General features: G+C 46.8%; 1 protein-coding gene across 1 annotated transcript in view; it reads right to left on the bottom strand.

Annotated features, from left to right (window-relative positions):
• Positions 1-23,909, bottom strand: part of COL27A1 (collagen type XXVII alpha 1 chain) — a 152,445-nt gene that overhangs the window by 90,179 nt on the left and 38,357 nt on the right. Inside the window, exons 11-15 of the mRNA XM_074846242.1 lie at positions 22,063-22,107; positions 19,624-19,677; positions 18,340-18,384; positions 5,057-5,110; positions 597-641 (exon numbers count right to left, since the gene is read on the bottom strand). Of these exons, the coding sequence (XP_074702343.1) occupies positions 597-641; positions 5,057-5,110; positions 18,340-18,384; positions 19,624-19,677; positions 22,063-22,107 (243 nt within the window). The remainder of the gene's footprint in view (positions 1-596; positions 642-5,056; positions 5,111-18,339; positions 18,385-19,623; positions 19,678-22,062; positions 22,108-23,909) is intronic.

Below are 23,909 nucleotides of genomic sequence, written 5' to 3'. Positions count from 1 at the left end.
ATGTTCAGCTGGGCATTCACTAACCCCCTGCACAGCTGCCAGAGGATGAGTTGCCACCCATGCTTACAGCCATTTATGTCCTGCTGGGGAAGAGTGTAATGAAGCATGGAATTTGGCTGTGCACGTAATTACCTGGATTAGTGATGGGATGGTGAGACTGCACGTAAAATTCCTGTATGCCCAGGGGACAGACAGTTCCTGCCCACAGTCTCTCCAGTGAGCAAGAACTGTGTGTCCTTAGGTTACTGCTTACAGGGGCTTGCTTTTTAAAAGACAACAGATCCTGGTGTGGAATGAATATTGCACCTTTGAAGAAATACCCTAATAAATGTTATCAAGAGGGCCAGTTATCTAGGAATAAGGGCACTAACAGCAAACCTTTAATCTGTTCCCTTTTGCTTGGAAAGGGTTTGCCCTCCTCCACCTCCCAAGTCTACCGGGCAACCTCCTCTCTCCCCAGACGTCACGCCTCCCCCATACAAACAGTCGTCCTGTTCACTGCCCTGCCACAGGAAGAAGAAAATCTGTGCGTAGTTATGCAGGTTGAAAGGGTTAAAGCCCTGAGAAGCCAGATCTCCATTTGTTTTTGTACTTACAATGAGTCCAAGGACTCCAGGAGGACCTGGGGCTCCCAATTCTCCCTAAAAGGAAAGACAAACCGACATGGTTACGGACACTTTGTAGACAAACAGAGGCTGAAAGGCAGCTCAGTGTTTCAAGAACTTGAGGGAAGGGAAAAGACCGTCCCTCCCCCTTCCAACCCCCCCAGCCCCTTCCCCAGCCAAAGCGACTGAGAGCTTCCATCTTAGCGAGCACATCCTCTCCAGACACAGGGCTGCTTGTTGTTTGGCAGTTATTTGCAGGGCTGACTTCTCCTCCCAGGAGCAGGCTGGATAGAAGAAGCATTTCACTGTGCAGGCAGGCGAGCGGGTGGGAGCCTGCCCCAGGTGAGGTGAAGGCACAGGCAGGGAGAGGGACCAGGGACAGCAAAGCTAAGTGGGAAGGAGAGGAAAGCTGCTGCTTAGCACTGGGAAAGGTGAGGGTTTGGGGAGTGGTTAAGGAACAAGAAAACTCATAAGAAAAGGAGGGCTTGGATGAAAATTAAACTGGATAATTTGGGGAGAGGCTATGTCAGTGTCTGGTGCTGGCTGATGGGCCCTGGGAGTGTGTTTGGCACTCAGGCTGCTCCGAGGCTGCTCCTCCTGATCTAAGAGCTGGTTTAAGGTGGGGAACCAGCAGCGTTCTCTGCACTCCGTCTCATCCATCTGGGCTCCCGCCCAGACCATCAGCTAGACATTTCTTTAATTTTCAGAAAAATCCCCTAGCTTTCAGGCTGCAGCTTGTCTGCAGGGAGGTGGCTCAGCACCAACGTCCCTGGAGTGGGGAGCTCTTTGCAGGGAACCGAGCACTTGCGTGGAGGACGAGTCACTTTTAATCACACTGCGGAGATCAGGAGATGGACTGCAGAGATTTCATCCTGCGCTCTGTGCCCATTTGCCATCTCTTGCAGACCGCTCCCAAGCAGGGCATTTTGGAAAGTGCTAGCTCCTCTTAGAGGCTTTTCAAGAGCACCTCAGAGCTCACTGTTTCGGGGGACAGACTGCTATCTGGTTGGAAATCTCAGCTTCACCACAAACTCCCTCCCTGTCAGCTTTCCAAAGACATGCTGATGCCAGGAGTGCCGGCAGGTGCCTGATGGCATTTCCTGGTGAAGTGCAGCAAAGCAGCTGTGTCAGACCCACAGAAATCACTTATCTAGGTCCCTGAGTACTTTAGCAATCACGTGATGCTCACAGCCTGTCCCCATGTCTCCCTCAGTGCATCACCCCCTCCCCTGCTGCACTGACAGAGGGTTGCTTGTCAAGGCAAGGACCTGCTCTTACACACCTCTGTCTCCAACAGGGCCTCTCAAAACAAGTGCATTGGAATACTAAACTTCCCGTTGGCTCAGACAACCCTACCCCTGCTCTGGATCACGCTGGCTACTTTCTCTGACAAACCAACTCAGTTTATGGTGCACATCTGGTGGAGTCCCCTCCAGTGCAATAAAGCTCCCCTTTTATGGAAAGATTTGCCTAGTGAAAGAATGAAAGAGAAGGGGACGCAACGTGACTAAACGTGCTCAGCCTCCTTGGGTAAAGGGTTATGTGTGTTTATTTTATGGGAAGTGGAGTAAAGGACTATTGGGCAAGCACACACAAAAAGCGTTTCATAATCTCAACCAGCCTAAAATTGCTTTTTTATGGCCGGTTCCTTTCCTGCATACTTGGGACATCTGTGGAGCAATTGTTCCTCATGGGTGGGATTTCTGTGTCCTCAGAACTACTGTAATTAGGTCGGCTTCAAGCTTTTAGTTGAGGCCTGGCATTACTAGGCTCAACAAGAAGAGGGAATATCCCCAGGAATGCTGAGCACAGGAGCTGCACGGTGGCCTGGGTTTCCCAGTAAGCTCTGCAGGCTCCGAGGGTGGCTGGGATGCAGACTGGGTGGATGGTTGGCTCTTGGTCCCACCAGTTGCAGGAGGGACTGCCTAGACTTCTGAGTTATGTCATGTGGGTGTTCCTCAAGAGAAGGATAAATATGGAAGTACATGGCCTTACATCTAATGCAAGAGGATTTCCTCTTGGAAGAGGAGGGGGTGGGCTCCCCGGAAGATGCGGACAGAGCTAATTAATTTGAGCTGTTCCCTGGCCTGGGAAATAGAGGATTTACAGGTGTTCTTTCCTGCCTATCAGTCAGACTGGTCCCCAACCTGCGAGGGAAATTGGGCTCTATTCTCCATTTTTCAGCGCATGAACTGGGCACTGGGACAAGAGACAAGGAGATGAATCAACAGTCCTTTCCCATGTCTAATTCCTGTGATTAAGAGACTAATTGGAGTGGCTAAAGCACTCCGGGAACAGGGATCTGGAATGTGATGGCTCAACAGTTCTAAGCAAGTTGGTAGGAGGGAAAAACACCCCTGTGGTTGGAAGAGTCTTTGCTCTGTCCGGAGGGGACGGAAAGAAGATCAGAGGCTGTCGGCTTCAGCCATCCCCATGCAACAGCAGAGGCAGCAGCAGCACAAGGGCTCAGCAGATCAGAGGATGGGGCAGTTCAGGACCCGTGGCAGCCTGCCCGCCTGCCTACAATTTAGCTGCATACTCCACCTAGCAAACTCGGCATATTTGTGTGTTCCACAAACAGACTTTCTGGCATTTTTCTGCGTCTGTGACTCCACTTGTGACCCTGTGAACCTCCCTTTAAGTCAGCCGAAACAGTCTGTTTTCATTCTACAATCTCCAAGGCACATTAATATTTAAAAGCCGTTGATAAGATGAAAGAAAAGCAATCCTTCTGGATGAATTAACGGAAGGGACATTTGCTTCTCTCCGATGCTCTGGGAACTGGCATTCAGCTAACATTGAACACATCTTCTGAATGGGGCTTAGACAACTTGCAAATTTAAAAGAAAACAAAACAAGTTATTTGGAAAAAAAAAAAGTCTTTCTGACCTCCAGTATTCCTGCTCTTCCTGGTGGACTGGCTGGAAATAGCAATACTATCTAGAAAGTCATCTACTTTGGGACTACTGATTCCACTCTGACCCATGGCTTAAGTTGACTGAAGGATGGGAAAAGTCCTGCAGAAGTATTCCTTGGGAATCTAATTCTTTCAGTTCACTGCATTTGTGACTCCTGCGCTGAATTCCCACAAAGGCTGGAGTGTAGCTGAGCTTGGCTCGGTGATTAGAGTCGCTTGTGAAAATAGATTTTATGCTGCATATATGACAAATGGGAACTTGAAGACACATGCAGAGTGGGTTACTTTAAACAAATCATTCCATCAAACACCAAGAGCAGCACTGTGATTACGGGTGAATAACCAAGACAGCAGGAACATCAAAGATGAATCAGTACTGCTCACATGCTAATTGAGGGAGAACCAGCAAAGTAATTCAGAAAATAATTTAGAATAATTAACACATCTGAAAACTTCTGCAGTCCACAAGGGCATGTTTTGTGAGTAGTGGAAAACACAGGACATACCCAACTGTTTGGTATTAAGCGCTACAAGAGCAGAGCAAAATAAACCTTATCAGCATCCAGCTGCCTAAATGGTTGCTGTGACCATCCTGACCCAATTCCCAGGAGACACATCCCATAGAAAGCCAGAAGGGGTCAGATGAAGGCCGGAGAGCAGCCAAGAACTCAGGAGCCTGGAGACTTCTCCCACTGCAGTCCCAGGGCCGGTTGAAGCACGGGGCAGAAGCCTGGGCTATGGTGTCTGTCTCTCAGTGCTCCCAGACACCGGAGACAGGAATGTGGCACTTCTTGAACCAGTATTAACGTTCACTTCAGATGAGGAAAGGTACTGAGCTTGGAGTACTTTAGAAGCTTCTACAGGCTAGCGAGCTATAAACCAAGTGGTACCAGCTTGCTAACTTGCATCACAAAATGAAATGTGGTGAAAAGGAGAACATGCCTCTTTATGTATCTCAGACCTCTACACAACTCAGTACATGGCCTCCTCCTCTGAGGGTTCCCGTGCACTCAAGTAGCCACCTGTGGTGCCTCATGATGATACGTCCCTGTGCCTGTGGGCCCATGTCTCCCTGCTATGTTCATACAAAGCTTCATCCAGAGTACACTAGTCAACAAGGTGATTCCTGCGGCTGTCACAGGCTTTGCACCAGGCCCTGTGGTACGGACAACATGTTCCAACCACTGCCTGCTCATCAGGAACAACATCCCTACCTTTTCTCTCTTGATTTTTCTTCTAGTCGTATCTTCAGGATGAGAAAGCATCTATCAAGACCGGTGCAAGAAAGGCAATAGATGGAGAGAGAAAGCAAATGGCAACATGATGACCTGACAGTTACAGGATGTTGAGTCGAACATGGGAATTGGCAGCATGCTTGAGCAGGGCAGGGATGTACATTTGTTTTTCAGGAGGGACAAAACCAAAATGCTAGCAGCTGCCACCAAACAAAAGCTTCTTTGTGCCCTAACTAGCATGATGCAGTACAGTGTGCTTCTACTTCAGTAGAAAGAAAAGGAAAAAGCTATCAACTTACTGGGTTCCCATCGATGCCTGGAGGTCCTCGTTCCCCAAAATCACCAGGAAAACCCTGAGGAGAGGAGGCAAAGACAAGTATTAGTTATGGACACACCCTGGTGTAAAGACAGTCAGCTTAAAACCTGCTCCCCCTGCACTCAGTGCAGCACTTTGGTAGGCAGCAGGTTCACGAGGAAGCGTGGGCCAACCAGCCTGCTTGTCCTCATCCAAACCATTGCTCCACCAGCACATCTGCTCAGCAAGAAGCTCTACGAGGCCAAAAGCTCTGATTCACTGCTCTCTCCTGGGACCAGTGAAGGGTAACTAGAAGTACCGTTTACAAGGCTCAGTCATGAGCTGCACATTAACTAATGGGAGCCTTGAGAGGAAAAATCAGTGAGGAGACAGGAAGGCTTTTTCCTTGCCATGCTATGAAAAGCACCCAACGCTGAGGCTGCTGGACCTGGCTTTTTCACGTCTTGTCTTGCAGGCTCTGTCCAGCCCTCGGCCATGCCTTTTCCTAGCAGCAGTTGTCAGCCCTGGGCACGCTCCATTTGGCGGGCAAGGCTTTTGCAGCACCATGCAGAAAGACAACGTGAGTGTGCGTAGCAGAAAGAAGGGGTGGAAATCGGTGTTTCTGTCCTCCTTTTGGTTCACCCAAGTACTCCAGTATGTCCAACCAGGAATATGCAGCCCTGAAGATTATGTTGTGTAGTTTACACGTGAAATGATAATCCCATATTTGGAAAACCAAACTCTGTATTTAAAGATACAATGCTTTTGTGCTGGGTTTGTGTGGTGGGCTCAAACTGTGACAGAGTTCTATCCTCTTTCAGGAAGAAATATCCTACTGATAGGATACTCTCTTAAAGGTCAGTATTTTCTTAAAAGTCAATCCCAAATCCCTTACATTCTAGAAGAATTCATAAACCTCTGTGCAATGACTATCCTCAAAAGTGGATTGTCAATCTGAATTATTTCATCCTGTCAACTAACACAATCATTGTAACAGTACCCCCTTCTCATAGGATAGCTGAATAGCATAATGCCTATTGGAGCCCATGTAGATGCTTAACGGAGCCGATCAAAGATCTCTGGTGAATTCACTCCAATGCATTCACGACCTTTCAGCTTGCCAGAGGAACAAACGGTTCCAAGCTCATTACGGTCCACACCCCAGAGCTGTGAAAGACCATGTTTACTACATGAAAAAGTCACCACAAAAACCTTCTTCATCTCATTATATCTGATACAAATTTGGAAGACTTCAAGCAATTATAGAAAAGGGAGTGGAGATACTGAGCCAGAGCCAGAACATGTTGGTGCGACATGTTCTCTCTCGCACTCTTAGACAGACCCTGTGCTCCCCTAAGCCCCCCCAATTCCCTATTACAAACAAATGATACAGCAGCTTGCTCTTCCCTGTCCTGTTGTGCTCTGTCTCTCTCAGAAAGAGCTCAGCAGAGGGGTAATACAACCTCTGTGGTTGCTAAACCCTCTTAGTCACTACACTGACATTTTCAAGGAGGAAGCAGTTGAGTTTAAGATGGATTGGGCTCAATTTTCCCCTGAACTTGAACTTCATTCAGGAAAGGACTGGCAGGGACCAGGCTGCTAAGAGCTATCAGGGACCAGCTCAAACAGCAGCTTCAGGGCTACTCTGAACTTCAGCTGCAGTGGAAGGTGCTTTGGTGAGGCTGTGACACTGAGGTAAGAGTCCTGTGACTCCACTTCTTTTTCTTGCATGCCCCTTAAGATAGAATGAGATAAAATATGACATGGCACCCACCTCCTTTGACTCTGAGCCAGAAGGGAAATCGTTGTCTGCTAGAGGAGCTCCCCATGGAGCCTAACCTCAGGCTCTGACTCCTAGACTTGGTTAATTCAGACAGGGCTAAAATCCTGCTTTATTTTCCACACTATTCTGACTGTGGTATCTGGATGGAAAACTAAGGAATATATTTGCATATAAAAGGCTTCCTAGCCAGAGAATTTACCTTTGTGCTTCAGTTCAGAGTAGGAACTTGTGAAGCAAAGCTCCAATCACCCCTGCTCCCTCTTCTGTTTATGGTGGAGCATTCTTGGAGAGTAAGCAGTGTTGCTTAGATGAGGCTGCACCAGAAGATGTGCTCCAGAGACACACCAACGAGCTGCAACTGCTAGTGGGTACGTCACCTCTGACTCAAACTAGGAGTCACAGTAAAACTGCCTTACACCCTTCTCTGGCTCCACCAGACCATGAGATACAAAGGACAGCACAACCACGTCCTGGGCTAGCCAAGAGCTTAAGAGACAGGGATGAAGCAGACAGGGAGAGGATGGTCCTTGCTGAGCCAGAAGGATGCTCTCTCTTCCTGCCTGCTCCCCTGTATACTGCACTGGTTACCTTGGAAAAACAAACCTGAGAGAAGCAAAATACAACAGCCAACAGCAACACGCTATTTAGAAACCCATCAGCAACACTGAAAATTGGAATGACCACAGTGGACAGAACATGAAAACTATACTGGGAAGCTCTGCAGTCAAAGATACCATCCAAGACCTTCCTTCACCTTTGACGGTTCACAATTCCTACTCAGGTAAAAAAGATAATTGGTCAAATCTAAGGTGAGAGATGGGAGACCTGGTTAAGACAACCAAAATTTTGCCACTAACTTCAGAGCCAGCATTTCACCTCTTTGGTACTATTTCCCTACAGCATTCAGTACGCACTCCTGAATGGACACAAGCTGTCACTTGCCTGCTTGGATTCAGTACTTCTATTTTATGGGCATCAGTGCTAATGGGAAAGTTGTCTGCCTTTTTCCAGCTGGGCACTACATCCCTCAAGCCTGTGCACATGCCAAGACGCTGTGGTAAGCAACCACTGGAAACAGCCTTCTGCCATCTAGAGACAAAGACGTCAAATATAACAAGAAGGTGGGGGGCTCAACTTTCTTTAATGAGAAAAAGGGGAAAAACAACTCTCCTACATGCTGAATCAATAAGATCAGAAGAGAGTTGTGTAGGGAAAACTCATTGCTCCGGCAGGGAAAAAAAAAAGACTGCCTTGGAATATTTTGCTGTTTACAGTCATACGACTTGCCAAGGAAAATATGAGTGTTCATAGACTGATACTGTACTTACGCTCCTGCAGATTTCAGTCACAGCCTTCAGCACTCTTCCAGCTGCATCTTTCCTTTCTCAGAGGACAGAGCTGGGCACAGAGTGACCCATGGATGTCACTGAGCAGCCTGGCCCTGGGGCTGCTGAGGTGTCTTCTGTCAAGCTAAGGTCTCGCCAATGTGGGAAGGTTTTACTACTTTGAATAGTACAATTAAATCAATATTGCTACAGCAGCATAATATCATCTGGAGGAATGCTTGCCCCAGACTAAAAGCATTTTCTAAATTTGATTTAAATCCTTCCAACATGATATAAACAACACACTTCTCTGCCAGAATAAAACTACCCAGATAAAGAACTATTTAAATTCATATGTTTCCCACTAATCTCTCTTTATGCCTCAGTTTCTAGTACTAACCTCTCTGCTTAAAGATAAAGACATAGGAGATCTGAGGCACTTGGTAACAGAGTTAATAAAAACCTAGCTTTTACACAGGCTTTCCAACAGTAGATCTCCAAGTATTTACAAAAGCAGATTGTCCCTGTGTTTTGAAGGCGGAGTGCTGAGCACCTGAGGTCACTTGGCCAATGCTACTCAGTAAGCAAGAGATTTGACAACAAAACCTGTTCACACCACACTGTGACTCTCCCCGCAGAGCTAGGGTTTCTGCCCATCCTCAAGATGGGATGGAAAAGGGTCAAAGTGGGAGGAAACAGAGAAGAAAACCCAGCGCAGTGTGGGCTGGCATCATTGCTACAACAGCCAGGCCCAAGACAACACTCAGCAGCACAGCCCTGTCCTTGCCAACACCTGATCGTCCTTAACACGCCATCTGCTCCGCTGGCAGAGCACCCTCCCAGCCTGGGCTCACAGATCTCGGTGGTGGTGGGTGGTCCCCTGGTACTTCTTGGCCTGAGCTGTAAAACAAACCCCGAGGAGGAGACAAATGGAAAGAGCAGCTTCAATTCAACTAACCCCAGGCGTCCTAGCCCAATATCTGAGCTTGGCAACACAAGTATTAACAGTCTTTTGCACATTAAATGAGACCAAGGCTGATGGCTGTGGCATGAAGGAGGATACTTCAGTATCCATACAGTCCTCAAAGACCCACACCAGGTTGTGAAAGTTATCCCAACACCGTCCTGTGCACAGCAGGAAACAATCAATCTCGTAAGCCCCTAATGAAAAAGAAAGCACTTTCTTTCCATGGGGTAAGCAGTAGCAGTTTAAACCACAATAACAGTTCCAGTGACCACAGTGTCCTAATTTATTGGATCTCACATGTCTGTAAAAGCTATTTTTTCAGTGCCTCTCCCCTCCTGCCTGAGCCTAAAAGGACAGAGATGCTCCCCAGGAACAAAACTAGAACTATTCAACTGAAACAAGCAGCCTAGGAATTACAAGTGGACTTTGTTATCCCATTTGTTTCATTCCTGTAAGCACTACTACCTCTCCTCTCCCGTGCACTGCTCCAGCAGCTTGAGGAGTCCAAACAGAGGGAGAACACAAGGGGCAGGAAGCTCATTTTATGGTGCTGGCGGACAGGCAGGTCGCAACTGGCAGTCCATTACAGGAGACTTGTGAAAGAGATTAAAGAGCCCAGCACATTCAGAGTCTCCTGACCTTCCCAAAGGGAGTGCAGAGGTTTTTTTGGTACAGAAAATCCACCATTTTTCAGGGTGCAGCTGTTTTTCCAGAAGGACTGGTCCCTGAAAATTATGCTCAAGAATTGGGACGGCAAAGAAAAACACCCTGGTGAAAAATATTGAGCCATGCATCCTGCCCGCTCTGTGGGAGGGAGGGGACATGCAGAGAAGGACCAGGACTGGGAAGGGATGGCAAACAGCAGCAGAGCCAGGAGGAAAATGCTTGACTAACAAGTTCTGTTGGCCAAAAGCCAGTGGGGTGCTCCTCCACAGTGGCTGAAGTCAGGTATGACAAAACTTTTGGCTCTGTCTCACAGCTGGGAAATACAGAGAGGAGGTGGGGAAAAAAGTCCAACTGAATGGTTTTCACATTGTCTGAAGAAGTTCAATGAAAGAAGCAAGATGAAGCTTGACAAGGAGTTGGAGAAATAGCATACAAGCAGATACTTTGCACTAAGCAAGATCCAGGTGCTTCTGTGCTCTCCTGTCCCCACCCCAAGCAGAGCTTTATGGTGGTTGCACTGCACTCGGTAAAGCAGAGGAACCACTATTAGAGAGGGAACTGAGAGAGACAAGCTGATTTATTCCAGGGAACACTAAGAAGTTGGAAGCTGAATCAATAACCAAATCTCTATCTTTGAGATCCTACAACAGTGCCTGAATTCCTTTTCATCCACACTCCCTGCAAAGGGCATCCTTTCATATGCCAGGAGACTCCTGCTGAGAACAACCAGACCTAGACAGACACTGGAACCAGCTCCTCCTGCATCAGGGGATTACATCCCCCTCCACCTCCCCTTCCTTTCTTCCTCTGCTTAAAACAGAGTGGCCTGCCCTTTCTTGCTGTTGTCAGCCAAAGGGCTGCTCCTGGTCTGAGCAGTTGCCACCACTTCTTCTCTCTTGTCCCGGGAACCAGCTGTCCTCAGGGAAGCAGAGACGGGTGAGATGCACCATATCCTTTGCTTCCCCAAGGCCTTTTCAGGTGTGCGCATGTGGGTGGGTGTGTTGTATGTATACAACATCTGATTCAGTTTAAAACACTTTCCCTGATGGAGTAAGGGAGGCAGTCTGGCAGCTGCTGCTCCGAGGAATCCTGGCAGGTCTTCAGGCCAACAGAATCCTTCTCCAAAAATAGGATTTTATTTTCCTGTTGGCTGAAGGTGAAGCTGCTCAAACCAACCAGCCCTCCTGTCTTGTCTGCGAAAGACTCTATTTGCCAGTTGGCTCCGGCCAGGTGAATCACTGCCCAGGAGTCTCCCCAGGGATGGAGCTTGCAAGTCAAACAATTTCAACAACAAAAAAAAAAGGTGGTGGTGGGGAAGCAGGGCTGAGGGTGAGAGAAGGCATTCACTGGAAAAAAAAAAAAAAAGAGAATAAAATAAACAAGTGTAGCTTATGTTGGAAGCTTACGCTGTGAGAGCATTCTTGGTGGAGAGCACAGACGTGAGCCCCTCCACAGGTGGGCGCAAAGGCAAGCAGGCTGGCTCAGACCCAGCGCTGGTTCCTAGAGCGGCGAGCATCACCCTCGAGGGAGCCTGGCAAACCCTGTGCTCCCTGCGTGCCTGCTCACTAGCTTTAATGCAGGCAGCTATGCAGGAGCCTTTGCCTTCTGCTCCGTCTAGACCTGGGACTGTGACAGCTTTCGTCCCTGCAAAGAAGGGAGATGCCATCCTCAGCTGGGTACGGGACTGATGGTCCTGCTGCAGTTCTGCTCCTTTGCCACCTGAAAGGGAGGTTTGCTCTCTCTCCCTCAGACACTTCACAGCTCTGAGTCAAATCCTCTTTGGATAAAGATTTCATGGCATTTTTAAACATAACTATCCCTCCAACTGTGGGACTGCAGCCCTCCAGGGCAGCCCGTTCCACCCAAACACGAGCAAAAGTCCCTTGAAGCCCCTTCAGCCAAACATCCCTGAAGTTCACTGACAGCCCCTCCACCCTCTTGCCCATCTGCGTTGTTCCTTCCCGGTCTGTGGGGCTCTAACAGAGTGCAAATTACACAGACCCAATTACCTAATGCTGAAGAGCACCAAACCTGCCACTGCTCCTAATTATTTACAGCCAAGATTTCCAAATCAAGCAGAATCCTTTTTAAGAAAGTCAAGCAGCTTTGGCGATCGAATTGTTTTCAGACTCAAAAGTGATAGTTGCATTATTTTTCCTTATAATTTCTAATGAAAATAATTTTTGGGCTTTGATCTGATTTATGAATGAACATTTCCCTGAAGGAAGAAAGATGCTCTTGTGCTTAGGAGACCCTGGTTCAATTCGTCACGAGCTTTTTGGATGACGATGGACAAGTCACTTAGGGACATTCTTGGAAACAAACCATCTTTGGGTTTGTTTCTTTTCTTTCAGTAGAAGTTATGGGACTTGGCACCCTTTAAACCCTTTTCCCTGTGTTTTCAGTACTTTGTTTTGCCCATTGTTTAAAAAATTAAATACATGCTAATATTGTCCACCTTGCCAGGTTATTTGAATGAGGTAATCATGAACATAGGAACACGTGCTGATATCAGAGCTGTAAGTAACCATGCAAACACCTCACCATGGAGATTTGGGAAACTCCAGACATGTGGAACACAACTCGGGCCAAAAAGAGATGGTCACATTTGCTCTGGGCTCACGCTTGCATTTCAAAGTGGGGAACCAGGCCCAGAGGGGAGGAGAGACCAGCTGTCCCATTTCAGTGTCCAACTTAAGCGTTAAAAAAGTCACTGATTGCTCAAACCAAATCTATTTTAAAAATTTAGGTTAATAAAGAAAAATTATAGCAGAGAATTTACTTAGATGGCTAACAGGAAAAAGTCAATTCATGGGCTAAAACACTCTCAGTAACAGAAGAGTTTTTTTGATTACTAATTTTCAGAACCTCCGTTTGACTTTTCATACAAAAAAAATGATTAAAAGCATATTTTTTTTTTAGTCATCAGTTCCTGAAGAAGGCACCAAACATTTTGGTGCTGTGCTGGGGTTTGGGCAGAAGACAGAACGAGCTACCCAAGTCCTGTCCATCAACTCTCACAGGCCATTCATGCTTCTTCCTGCAGCTCATCTTCTGGATTTACCTGTACAAATAGGTCCTCAGCCTGCACGTTTTACCACTAACTTTAGCTGGCCACATCTGAAAGTACATCTCTATATGCACAGGGCCTAAAGCTAAACCTGAACTGGGACACCTGACACCTGAACTAGGAAGGAATGCTTCATGGGTTGGAGGATGAGTTCACCAAGTGCTCAAGTGAATCAGACCTGAGTAGTGAAGTTATGTGGAAAAGTAACTATTTATTTGCTGAGGATATATGCAGATAACATCATTTAGGATCAGTTAAAAAATCATTCTCATTTCTTTCCAATCTTAGGAAATGGCTTGTGGACCAACACACTGAACTACCACCTAGCTAAGTGGGAAACCACAGTTTATCCCTACTTCTTTAGAAATTTTTCAATTTTAATTATGGTATTTCTTTAAAACCTTTCTCAGTGTTTAAAGAGAAGTATAGCTTGATTCTTCCTCCTTTTTTCTTGGTAGGTAACAAGGTCTCAGTGACAAAAGAGACACAGCTGGGCTCTTAGCAGCTCATGTGAGCCACAATACTCAGTGCTGTAGGTGAGAGCTCTTAGGGTGTATGCCTATGTCATGTTTCTTATGAGAAAAGCCATATGGGCTGCCTCTTTGCACCTCCAGGGAGCCCACTCAAGTAAACTGGCAATTATTCATTAAAGAAGAGGTACTTCGAAATGCTGTTACCAGTTTCCCAAATCTCAACTTGTGTGGTGCAGGAGTCTCTCGCTTGGTTCACTCCAAATGCAAGGAAGGACCTCAGCTGCATCCAAAGCAGAGAAAAGATTGGAGCAAGAAGAGAGGAGCTGTTTATCATCTCAGTCCCTACAGAGAGGAGCAAAATTTATTTTCTCAGTAATTTGCGGTTATGCCAGCCTTTCCAGACACATGGCAAAACATGTTCCCCCATTGTTTGCGTGGACAACAGCTGAGACTGTGTAACTTGGCAAAGCCCGATGCACTTACGTTCACCACTAAGTTATCTTAGCCATATATCAAAAGGTTGGGGGAAGCTGTAAAACGAAACCTTCCTAACCCAAAGGCAGCCCTGCTTTTTGCTATCTGGTGTCTCCCACAAGGCAATGCCTTTTCATACGATGCAACAGCCTACCCATATTGGTGGGGAGTGCAGGGGTATCACATGCACTTCTAACAGCATATCAGATGAAGAAAAAAGAATATATTTAGACTTGGTGTTCACTGGAGGCAGGAGTTAAGACATTAACTTTATAAGTCAACATGGAAGAAGACAGCAGATATGAAAAACAGCCTGGCAAGAAGGCGCCGCTGCATTACAAGCTGAGAGCTGGCGAGGGGGACCCCGCCTGTGGTCAGCTCATGGAAAACGGATGCCAGATTCGGCAGCTTGCCACTGCATTGATGCTCACAACAAATACTGAGACTATGTTAGAGTGGCTGCCAGATCACTGCTGGCTCTTACAACCTCCACGCTGTGGCTGACAGGCAGAGGGAAGGGAGACTTCTGGACTCACCTATGCGCTGATCCCTAATACTAAAAATCCACATGCCACTTTACAGCACCTCTTCCTTGACATCTGAGCAGTAATCCTTGGTGTTTACATGCTCAGTTTCAGCTACTGAGCTCAAAGGAGAGCTGAGGGTGTTATCCCTGTTCTGCACACAGCCAAGAACAGCCAAACAGCTTTCTGAAGTTGCATGCCATGGGGAGAAACCAGGTCCCACATCCTCTTCCTCCTCCTGTGCAGTCACCAAGCAATGCAGGTTCTCCCCACCTTGCCTTGTCAGGCTCCAGCCATCCTTACAGGTTGAGGTGTCAGCCTTCCCGGCCACACGTCCTGAGCACAAACCCTCCCTTTGTGCCTGCTGCTGACATGGTCTGCTCCACCTGTCAAGCTATCTCCTCAGAGCAGCGCTTCAGCAACACATCGGCGCTTGCCAAAGGCTGTGCAAAGCCTGACAGCAGGGCCGGTGCTGTCAGGAGGTGTTTGCCTCCCTTGCCTGAGGTCAGCAGGTGGGCAGGGACTCCCATCACGGCACCCACCAGCTGGTGGGACACTGCTGCGTGTCGCTCACAAACATGAGCTATAGCAGGACAAAAGAAAGAACAGTAACAATGAGCACAGCTGTACAGGTAGGGCAGCCAAAATGCCTGTTTGTGGTATTAACGACTTGCTCATGCTCCAGCCCTGGGGATGGTCTGATCCTGTGCTGTTTTGTAATCCAAACTGATGGACCCTTTGGGTCAGGGCTTTTCTTTCATGAGGTGGTTGCATGGTACCTGACATGGTAAGGCTCCGAGTGTTCAGCTGAGCTCCAGGCACGGGACCAGCAGCACCGACAGGTTCTCAGAAAAATATAAGGAAACCTCAGCTGTGTTTGGCTAAACTGTGAATAGACCTCAGACAAACCCAAGAATTACTAAGCATGTCTTGGAACTAAACTTTGCTCCTTCCTTTCTATTTCTTTTAAAATAATACTACTAATAAAACATATTGTAAGCAAAAATCAGGCATAAGATAGGACAGCTGGTGCAGCATAGATACTCTACATGAAAAAAGAGGTACAAGCACACATCAGTACAAAGATGGACAAAAAAATTGCTCAAAGCTCTTTGGATACATTTCCTGAAATTTCACCTTTAAGTCTCTTTCTCTAACAGGGCTTGAGAACTTCTGAAGATATTACACTCTTTGAAGTTCAATATAATCTGCAGTGCAGACACTTCTGATTGTAGCTCCCACAGCATAAGAAAATCGTATTGCTTTCAGCTTTGTGCTTCCTGAATGATGACTAGCTGTATCTCCTCTTCCTGTGGGTTATCTCCTTCAGTGACAGCACATCTCCTTTCTAAAGATGAACTAGGACTGATATGTTGCCCATGCATGCCAAGATAGAGCATAACAACAGCTTCTCTCATTCCTTACCCCAGCACAGTGCGGAGCACAGCCCTGCTGCCCTCACAGCAATGGGACCTTTTTTTATCTTTTTTTTTTTTTTTGCCAGCTGCTAAACTGAACACCATAAAAATCTACAAAAGCACCATAAAAAGCCATTCTTTTCAGCCACTGCATTGGCAAGACTGAGTTTAAGCAACCAGCCGCTTCAGCTCCAGGCCTCCAGCCTACCTCTAAAACAGGCAGCAGATCCGGAGACGTACAGACTCATGTTATTTCAGTCTCCCTAGTGCATTGTACTTTAATCGTAATTCTCCCCCTAGCCCACCCCCAACCCTCTCCTTGCTCAAGAGTTCGCCAGGGCCCATACGTTAGAAATGCGCTCGCCTCCTACATTGCTGATGCGCTGCAGGGAGAGCAGAGTGGGAGGGGGAGTCAGCTGTTTCCACGACAGATTCACCATGTCCCTCACAGCTCTGCAAAACTTAACTTCCCTGGAAGGGTTTCAAGATCTGACTCATGTCCAGTTCTTCTATTTTAATCATTCCCTCTTACATCATTCTCAGAGGCCCACGGTGTCACATGCAAACTCCCCCAGCCCCCAGCTCCTCCTCTGCCGAGCACTTAATCTGCTGCCTTCTCTCACCTCAAACAAAACTAGGCAGAGAAATATATTTGATACCAACTCCATCCCTACTCTCCAGAGCATTTACCAGCTTTGGATGGCAGCTAATAAGGGCTTCCAAGACCTCTCCATTGCAATGACAACACTGAAATAGAACAGGAACGGTAGCCGCGCCAGCAAACCGAGCAGTGCGGGGATGCGAGAGACCAGAAAAATCACAGCAGGCTCACTAACACTGCAAACCAGCTGGGAGACAGCACAGGCCAGGAGATAAGTGTTGGGAAGGGAACCAGGTCAGCTGGTTCCTACTTTCCATTCTCCCGGTGACTTCCTGAATAACCCTGGATGTCACTTAATCTTTTTGTTCACGCTCGGAAGTACAAATCCTCAGCATCGGTCCATTCAAGATTTCTTATTAAACCTGATATCATGAAACAGGGATGGAGCCAAAACCTTCTGAAAGAGCCGAGTAGAACAAAGGTGCTCATGCGCAGCCGTTTAATCCCTTCTCTAGATCCCAGCCTAAATGCCTCCGTGGTTGAGAGATTCCCCGCTGATCTCAGGGGAGCCCCTTGTTTGTAACATTGACCGACAGACAAAAACTCTTGCCTGGAAGATTACAAATGCTAGCCAAACAACAGCTGGAACGCTTTGAGCCTCCAGCATGCTCTGTGCAGAAACAAGGCAGAGAGCAAAAACCCTGTACCTAACGACAGTTGCTTTGTTTGTTTTACTCTGGTCAATGAGTCATCGTTACATCGACTGACTCTCTGCAATTATTCATCACAGAGGTTTCTGGTGCAACCAGTGGCTTACAAAACTGTAAGATCTGGTACAGATTTCCACTACTCCCCCCCAAAAATCTGCTCAGCCTCCCCCCATCCCAGGGAGAGAAGAACAGCCAGCCGGGATGAGTGTGGCACTGTCGGGATGCTTGCATGGCGTGGGACTCCTGGGAAGCACGCATTCGCGTGCAAGGGTGACAAGGGGAAAGCACTGGGTTTTTCCATGTGTGGGTGAGTGGATATTTTACAAGAAGCCTGTGAGTGCAATGATGTCAGGAGATTGAGAGAAACTCAGCCTAACATGAAGGACAAGGTGCAAAGGCAAGGAGACACACCAGAGCACAAACGTGCCTGATCTCTCTGCTGAATCCTGGAGCAAAAATCTTTACACATTTCGCTAAAGGAAGCACGCAGAATTGCTTGGAAGAAGGCTGATGTGGGAAAGGCTTTCCTTTCTGTCCTTTCCCTGTTTCCTCTACTCATTTCAGTACTTCTCCCACCTGCTTTTAATTTGCTTTTTGATACAGTCAGCACAAACCCCCTTCTATGCAGCTCTTACAGTTTCCACCTTGTGTTCAGCCCTACCTGCAAACACCTCTTCCTCCTGGCCAAGCTCTCAAATCTACCTGCTCTCCTTGCTCCTCAAACAGGTCTTCATCTGATCTGTTACTGCTTTAACCACCACCGAGGACAAGAAGGTTTTTATACAAAAGTGCTCTTGCATTATACAAACCAGGATGGTACAAGAGTTAGAGAAAATCACAGCAAAAAGAGGCAAACGTGATGGGACTGGTGGGAGCACAGAGCAGCAGATGGAACAGTGCGAGCACAGACATCTGGGATGCTGCAATCGTGGTGGGGAGTTAAGAAGGGCATTCAGGGAAGAGGCTGGCCAGAGTGAGGACAGAGGGGAAGATGTTGCAGAAGAGAATCTGAGAAGTGTAAAATCCCAGGGAGCATGGAGATGGTGCGAAAAAGAACAAAAATGCCTGTGAAGTGGGCAGAGCATGGAAGAAAGGAAGAGAACAATATCTGTATCTTCAATTTTCTTCCTGCTTGAGAAGAGAGAAATGAAGAGGTTTGTTTGATCTCCCCATTTAGTTCCCATCAGAAGATATGAAGGGACACAGCCAAAAGCCAGATGTTTTGTTTCCAGGTTCATTCAACAAGGTCTGCATAATAGACGAGGAAAAACTTTACCGGCCTACCCATCTTGCCCCTCTTCCCAGGAACTCCAGGGATCCCCTGCAAGGAAAACACACAGAGAAAAAAAAAAAAAAAGGTCTGGTTGAGAAAGCAAACAGCCAACCAACAATACAAAACAACACTAGAAGAGAAAGGGGAATGCAAAACAGGCTAATGACTGCAGCATTGTTCGGGAATCAAAATGTCAGCTACTTGCAGTCAGCTGCGAGAGCAGAAGACAATTAACCTTCACCCACTAACTACGGCCCTCCCTGAGGACACATGCAGGCAGCATCCACACCCAGGGCAACAGGCTGAAGCTGTGCTTAGCAGGAGCAGTCATTAAGCTACTGGTCTGGAACCGAATGAAGGCCACCGCCAAGGCACTCGCTGGAGAACTTCTGTTTATGTTTCTTATTTAGTTATACAAGCATTAAATCAGCGACTCTAGAGCGCAGGGTAGTCCCCTTCCAGGCAGGCACACACACACTCATTCCCACATGCTCCTGGGGCCTCTCTGGTTTCTGGAGCTTGCATTTGAGGGAGAAAAAGCTGGAATAAAGCAGTCTTCATCTTACAGTGACCTTCCTTAGGAGCTCTTGAAGTGGGAAGAGGGGATCCTTGGATGGGTAGAGGATCAGGCAGGTGGGGGGGATGCGGGGGATAAGAGCAAAAAAGCAAGTGAGGTCCTGCAAAGCTCTGAACAGGTGGGTTTGGAGAAAGCACGATGAAAAGGATGGGGGGAAGTGAGGACACATGGGAACAGCAGTCACAGCTGCCCGTCCACAGGCCCCAATCTTGACTGCCCAACTCCATGCGACTGGAAGGAATGTCATTGTCAGAAAGACCCAGGCACTGTTCCTTCCAAGAGCCAGGCTCTTTCCAGACATCTCCAGTTGGACACCCAAAATGCTGGGACACTGTGGCTGGGATGCCACTCCTGTGGGAGCAGGAAATTTCCATGTACATTCTCCCCCCTGACCCATTCCACTAAGATGAATTAGTAAGGGGGAGCAGGAAGGCAGGTTTTTAAGTGAAGAAAAACAGAGAACAACTCCTCTCTACTCAACAGCGAGGTCTGATGACCCTGTCTGAAGCCTAGGTTTTCCTGAGCTGAATGTCAGCAACATACAGGGACAGAGGTCTTCATGCAAGGGTAGAAACAGGCTAAAGAAGGCACGGTTAAACATTAGGCATGCTTGCCTCTTTCCTCAGGAACAAGGGAGAGAGAAGTCTACAACAGGCTCTGAAGAACTGTATTCAAGCAACACACCAAGGTTTTCTTCACAAAATACTCACTCGTTCTCCATCAGCCCCTGGTAGCCCAAACAATCCTGGGAGACCAATATATCCCTAAAGAAAAGAGGAAACAAGTAGTCAAATACATTTCTCCATTAGCAACCAGTCAGTCTGTTGTTCCTGAACAGCAGTGTGTCCTCCAGCGTTGGTCAATGGCAGCCATGATGAAATAAACCTTGAGGCAAGTGTATATGCCCATGGACTGCATGGTGCTGGCTTCCACGATGTAGTCCAAGGGCACATACCCTCACACCAGGGATCATGAGGACTCCGGGCAGGAAGAGGCCAGCAAGAAGAAACCTTACCTGGGCTGGCTCTATGTGTACCTGAGGGAAACAGAGCTTGGTTCAAGGTTAGCAAGAGTGAAAGCAAAAGTAATGCACACGCCTACACCTCCTGTCATCTCTCCAAGGGGTCTCTCCCTGTCTTTCACACTCATTCCCAACTACGTTGTGAAAACGTCCTGTTGTACCAAGCTCTTTCTGTTTATGTCACGTGGTGGTTGCACACTGCAGCCCCTTCTCATGCAAGCACCACCTCTTTCTGGCATGCAAGGCTGCTGGCCACCCTGTTGCGAGAGGAGCAAATTGATAACGGTTCTGCCTAAAGTCTTTCCCTGCAAACTCCGTTGCACCACCAAGACCTTTTGCAAACCCTTTGTCAACTCAAGCACCTAGGCAGGGAGAGGCTGAGCGTGCTAGTTCAGGCTCTTTGGATCGGTGTATAGGGCTCAACTTGTACATACATACGGATACTCTGACACCCAACTGTAAAGAAGCCTCCTTTGCACCAACGTGTTTCACATAAACCCGGCTCCTTTCACACTCATCAGCGGGCGTTGCGTTTTCAAGTATGGGATGTTTCTCTATGGCCTTGGGATCCTGCTCAGACAAGACAAGCTACATAAAATGCTACATTTCCCTTCCCCTTCAACAATTGAAGCCTTGTGTTTAATCCTCTTTGCTCTGCAGTTAGTACAAAGTTACCTTGTGTGCTGGTCCTTTGCAAAGGACTAATTTGTGCCAAACATGCAGAATCAAGAGGAAGTGAATTTCAGCAGGGAGCCCCCTCAGCGGCACCTCACTGTTATAAGAGCCAAGTGTTAACACTGATTTTCTCTCATCTTTCTTTCTCCATCATCACTAAACCTCTTACTGTCAACCCCACCAAACTTTTTCACCAGTCCATCGCTCCCTTTAGGTTGCGCTTCCTTCGGGGACAATACCTAGCTGGGAAATAGGGCTACATTAAAACAGTGCTGTCCGCCTTCGCCTCCTGCACCCCAAGATGAACCATGTAACTCCTGAACTGCTTCCTGCAGAAGAAGAAAATAGAGGTGGGGGATAGAGAAGAGTCCACAGTTGGCTCCCTCAATCCACAAAACGCAGGGATCTCCCTTTAGTGCCCAGTTCTGATTAACTGCAGTTGAACTGAGGAATGGCTTTCTTAGGTAGCTATAAATATTGCAGTCCTCAGTACTCAGGAGTCTAAAGTGGGAAATAGCTTTCAAGTCCTACATTCTGCACATCTACCACATCATAATTGCACGAAGTCCTGGTTAGGCCAGTTAAACAGATGCACCAGGGAAAACTTCATCACTTGCAGAAGTAAGGTGAGCAAGCTGTGCTAGCTCAGATCTTCCTCTCTCCTGCAGGCCATTGAACATGCCATCTCCCTTCCCAGTGCAGGAATACAGCTAGCTACAGGGTCAGCGTTTGTTTATTCCTTGCAGTTTTCCTAGTGATGAAATCCAGCTGGTTGAATTTACTGCATACAGAGAAAGTATCACATGTTAGAGGAATAGAGGATTTTATTGGCTTTGAAGCTCACTGTGAATTTATAATTGCAGGAAAAGAACAAAATGTGATTAACGAGAGACTTAGCTGGTAAAAAAAAAAAAAAAAAGTCTTTTGCAGTGAGAGTGAACCCCCAGCAATTTAATTTGGTGAGCAAAACCAGGCAGGACAGAGATACTAATGTTTGTATTTGCACATGGCTTCAAGATGCTGGCTTGCTGTTCTGCATAATGATATAAATCACTCCCAAACCCAGGTCTATACCCAGAAGAGCCCATATTCAGCATGGTCAAAGACCGCTGAACCACACTTATTGAAACTAAAGAGGCCTTTGGGAGATGGGGCTTGCAGAAAGTTCAGACTTTGGTAGGAATTTGTATGCCATTCTTTCCTCCCCTGCAATGTGAGCTCTGAAGGGGTTGACTTCGTATCATCAGCGCTATTAGTGAACTTTGATCTTGGTACATTCCACATTTAATTCAAAAAAAATTAGCAGTGCTGCAATAAACAAGCGGTGTGCAATTCAAATCCCCTGAATCCAACAAATTAAAGCAACTAGAGTCAGGATTGCAAAATTAAGCATAAAGTTTCTTGAGAAACCTTTGGTAAAAACAAGTAAAAAGACAAATGAAAGGCTGCTTACCCGACTGCCTTTTGGACCAGCTTCCCCTATGGGGCCAGGTAAACCCTAGAACAGAAGGGAAAAAACAAAGACAAATGTGGACAGGCTTTAACTTAACCTAACGAGCAGTGCCAAATCCCCAGCACCGTCCCTGCGTGGTTCTGCTTTCAGTGCCGAGTCCAAGGCGTATCAACAAAGGAGAAAAAAGGACAAAATGATACAAATAACAAATCTCCCATTGTTGGGGAGCTGGGACTCTGCAGAACCTGAGACTGCTGCACATAGTGAGCCTTCCCCGGGGCTGAAGTAGCGATTTCTGATCATAAAGACCAAAAAGGCTAATGCAGCAGGGTGCACAGAGGTTGCGTTACACTTCAGATGTGATGTACAGTGATGCTCTGTACCCAACAGCTCTTGATTCATTTTCCTGCCTAACTGAACACATGCATAGCAAAGACAAATGTATTTCAATACCTGTTTAGGGAACACAGGCGGACCCTGATGCAGTGAGAAAGCCTCTCTAATTTCTACAGCCTAGAAAGTCACTTAGCAGTGCAGGTACTGCAACACCTCTAACCCTTTGCAGCATCCACAGCTGTGGAAAGAACTGAAAATACATTCCCCGTACCACTTCTATGCCTCTTGCAGCTCGCTTAAAAGTACTGCGAAAAAGAACCCTGTAAAAATGCATAACGATTTTTCATGTTTATTGTCTTCTAGCAAGTTTCTAGGTCAATTTTTTCTAGTTCCAAATGTTGTTGGGCTTTTTTGGAAGCGGGAAAAAAAAAAGGGCTAAGTCCATATTTTCTTTAGCTGGCAGCACTGCACACTCAGCCTGGGATCTGAAAGTCAGGTTGTGCTCTTTCCTGGCTCATGCATCATTGCCAAAGATTTCAGCCATCGGGGTGAAGTTAACAATTCTGCCTATGATGCGCAAATTAAAACAGAGCCAAGCTCTCTCTCCCATAGCGCTGCAGAGCCAGCACAGCTGACAGGAGTAACAAGTAGTAAAATCTCAGTAAAGTAAACAGCTCTGATGCTGGATACACACAGTGTTCAGATATGCTGAAAAAAGCTGCCTTAAAAAAAAGTCACTTTCCTGACCCAAACTACATTTTAAGAAAGCGCTTTTGTTCTTCCTATGTCAAGCGCAAAGATTTCACCCTGCTTATCTGATGGGCAGAACACTGCTGTGAACTGCTAAACAGCATTTGTTAACCTTGTATGTCCAATATAGCTTGGACCTCCTGGTATTAGTCAGCTAACACACATTCACACCTAGGAGATTCTTTGGCATGCAAATCTCTAAGAGCCTTTCAGACTATGAATGGAGCATTTAGTCAGGTGCATAAAGCTCTCATCCAGTTCCACCATCGGCACTCTCCAGCGTGTTAAGCAAGGTAACAACTTAATTTTCAATTTAAAATGGATCGTGCGTTATCGATAGTCTGAGGCAGGGGGATGCAGATTTGTTCTGCACATCCAGTTCACATTTAGTCCAATAACCTGCACATCTGGGTAAAAACTCACATACGAACTCATGACAAGTCTGAAAGACCCCTGACAGACTGCTTGGGATCTTTGACATCTGTCTAGCCTCTTAGCTATGTACTTAAAACTAAACGTGGTGGACTCCAACATTAATGTGTCCATTTTAGAAAACCATGACAAATTCATCTCACTGTAAAATGTCACAGGGCCAGGTCTTCTGCCCCCCAACAGATACCATTTAGGGTTTTACAAATTCTTCCTCTTAGTTTTCTTCCTACTACTCAGCATCACATCAGTAAAACAATAAAGTGTCCAATCTTGATCCATTTTCCTTTGCACACTCCTTAAATCCTAAAGTTGTCTTTGTGCATTTTTTT

This window comes from Strix aluco, chromosome 20 (assembly GCF_031877795.1).
Source record: "Strix aluco isolate bStrAlu1 chromosome 20, bStrAlu1.hap1, whole genome shotgun sequence".
Classification (NCBI taxonomy): domain Eukaryota; kingdom Metazoa; phylum Chordata; class Aves; order Strigiformes; family Strigidae; genus Strix; species Strix aluco.
This window is presented reverse-complemented; position numbering and strand designations above follow the sequence as displayed.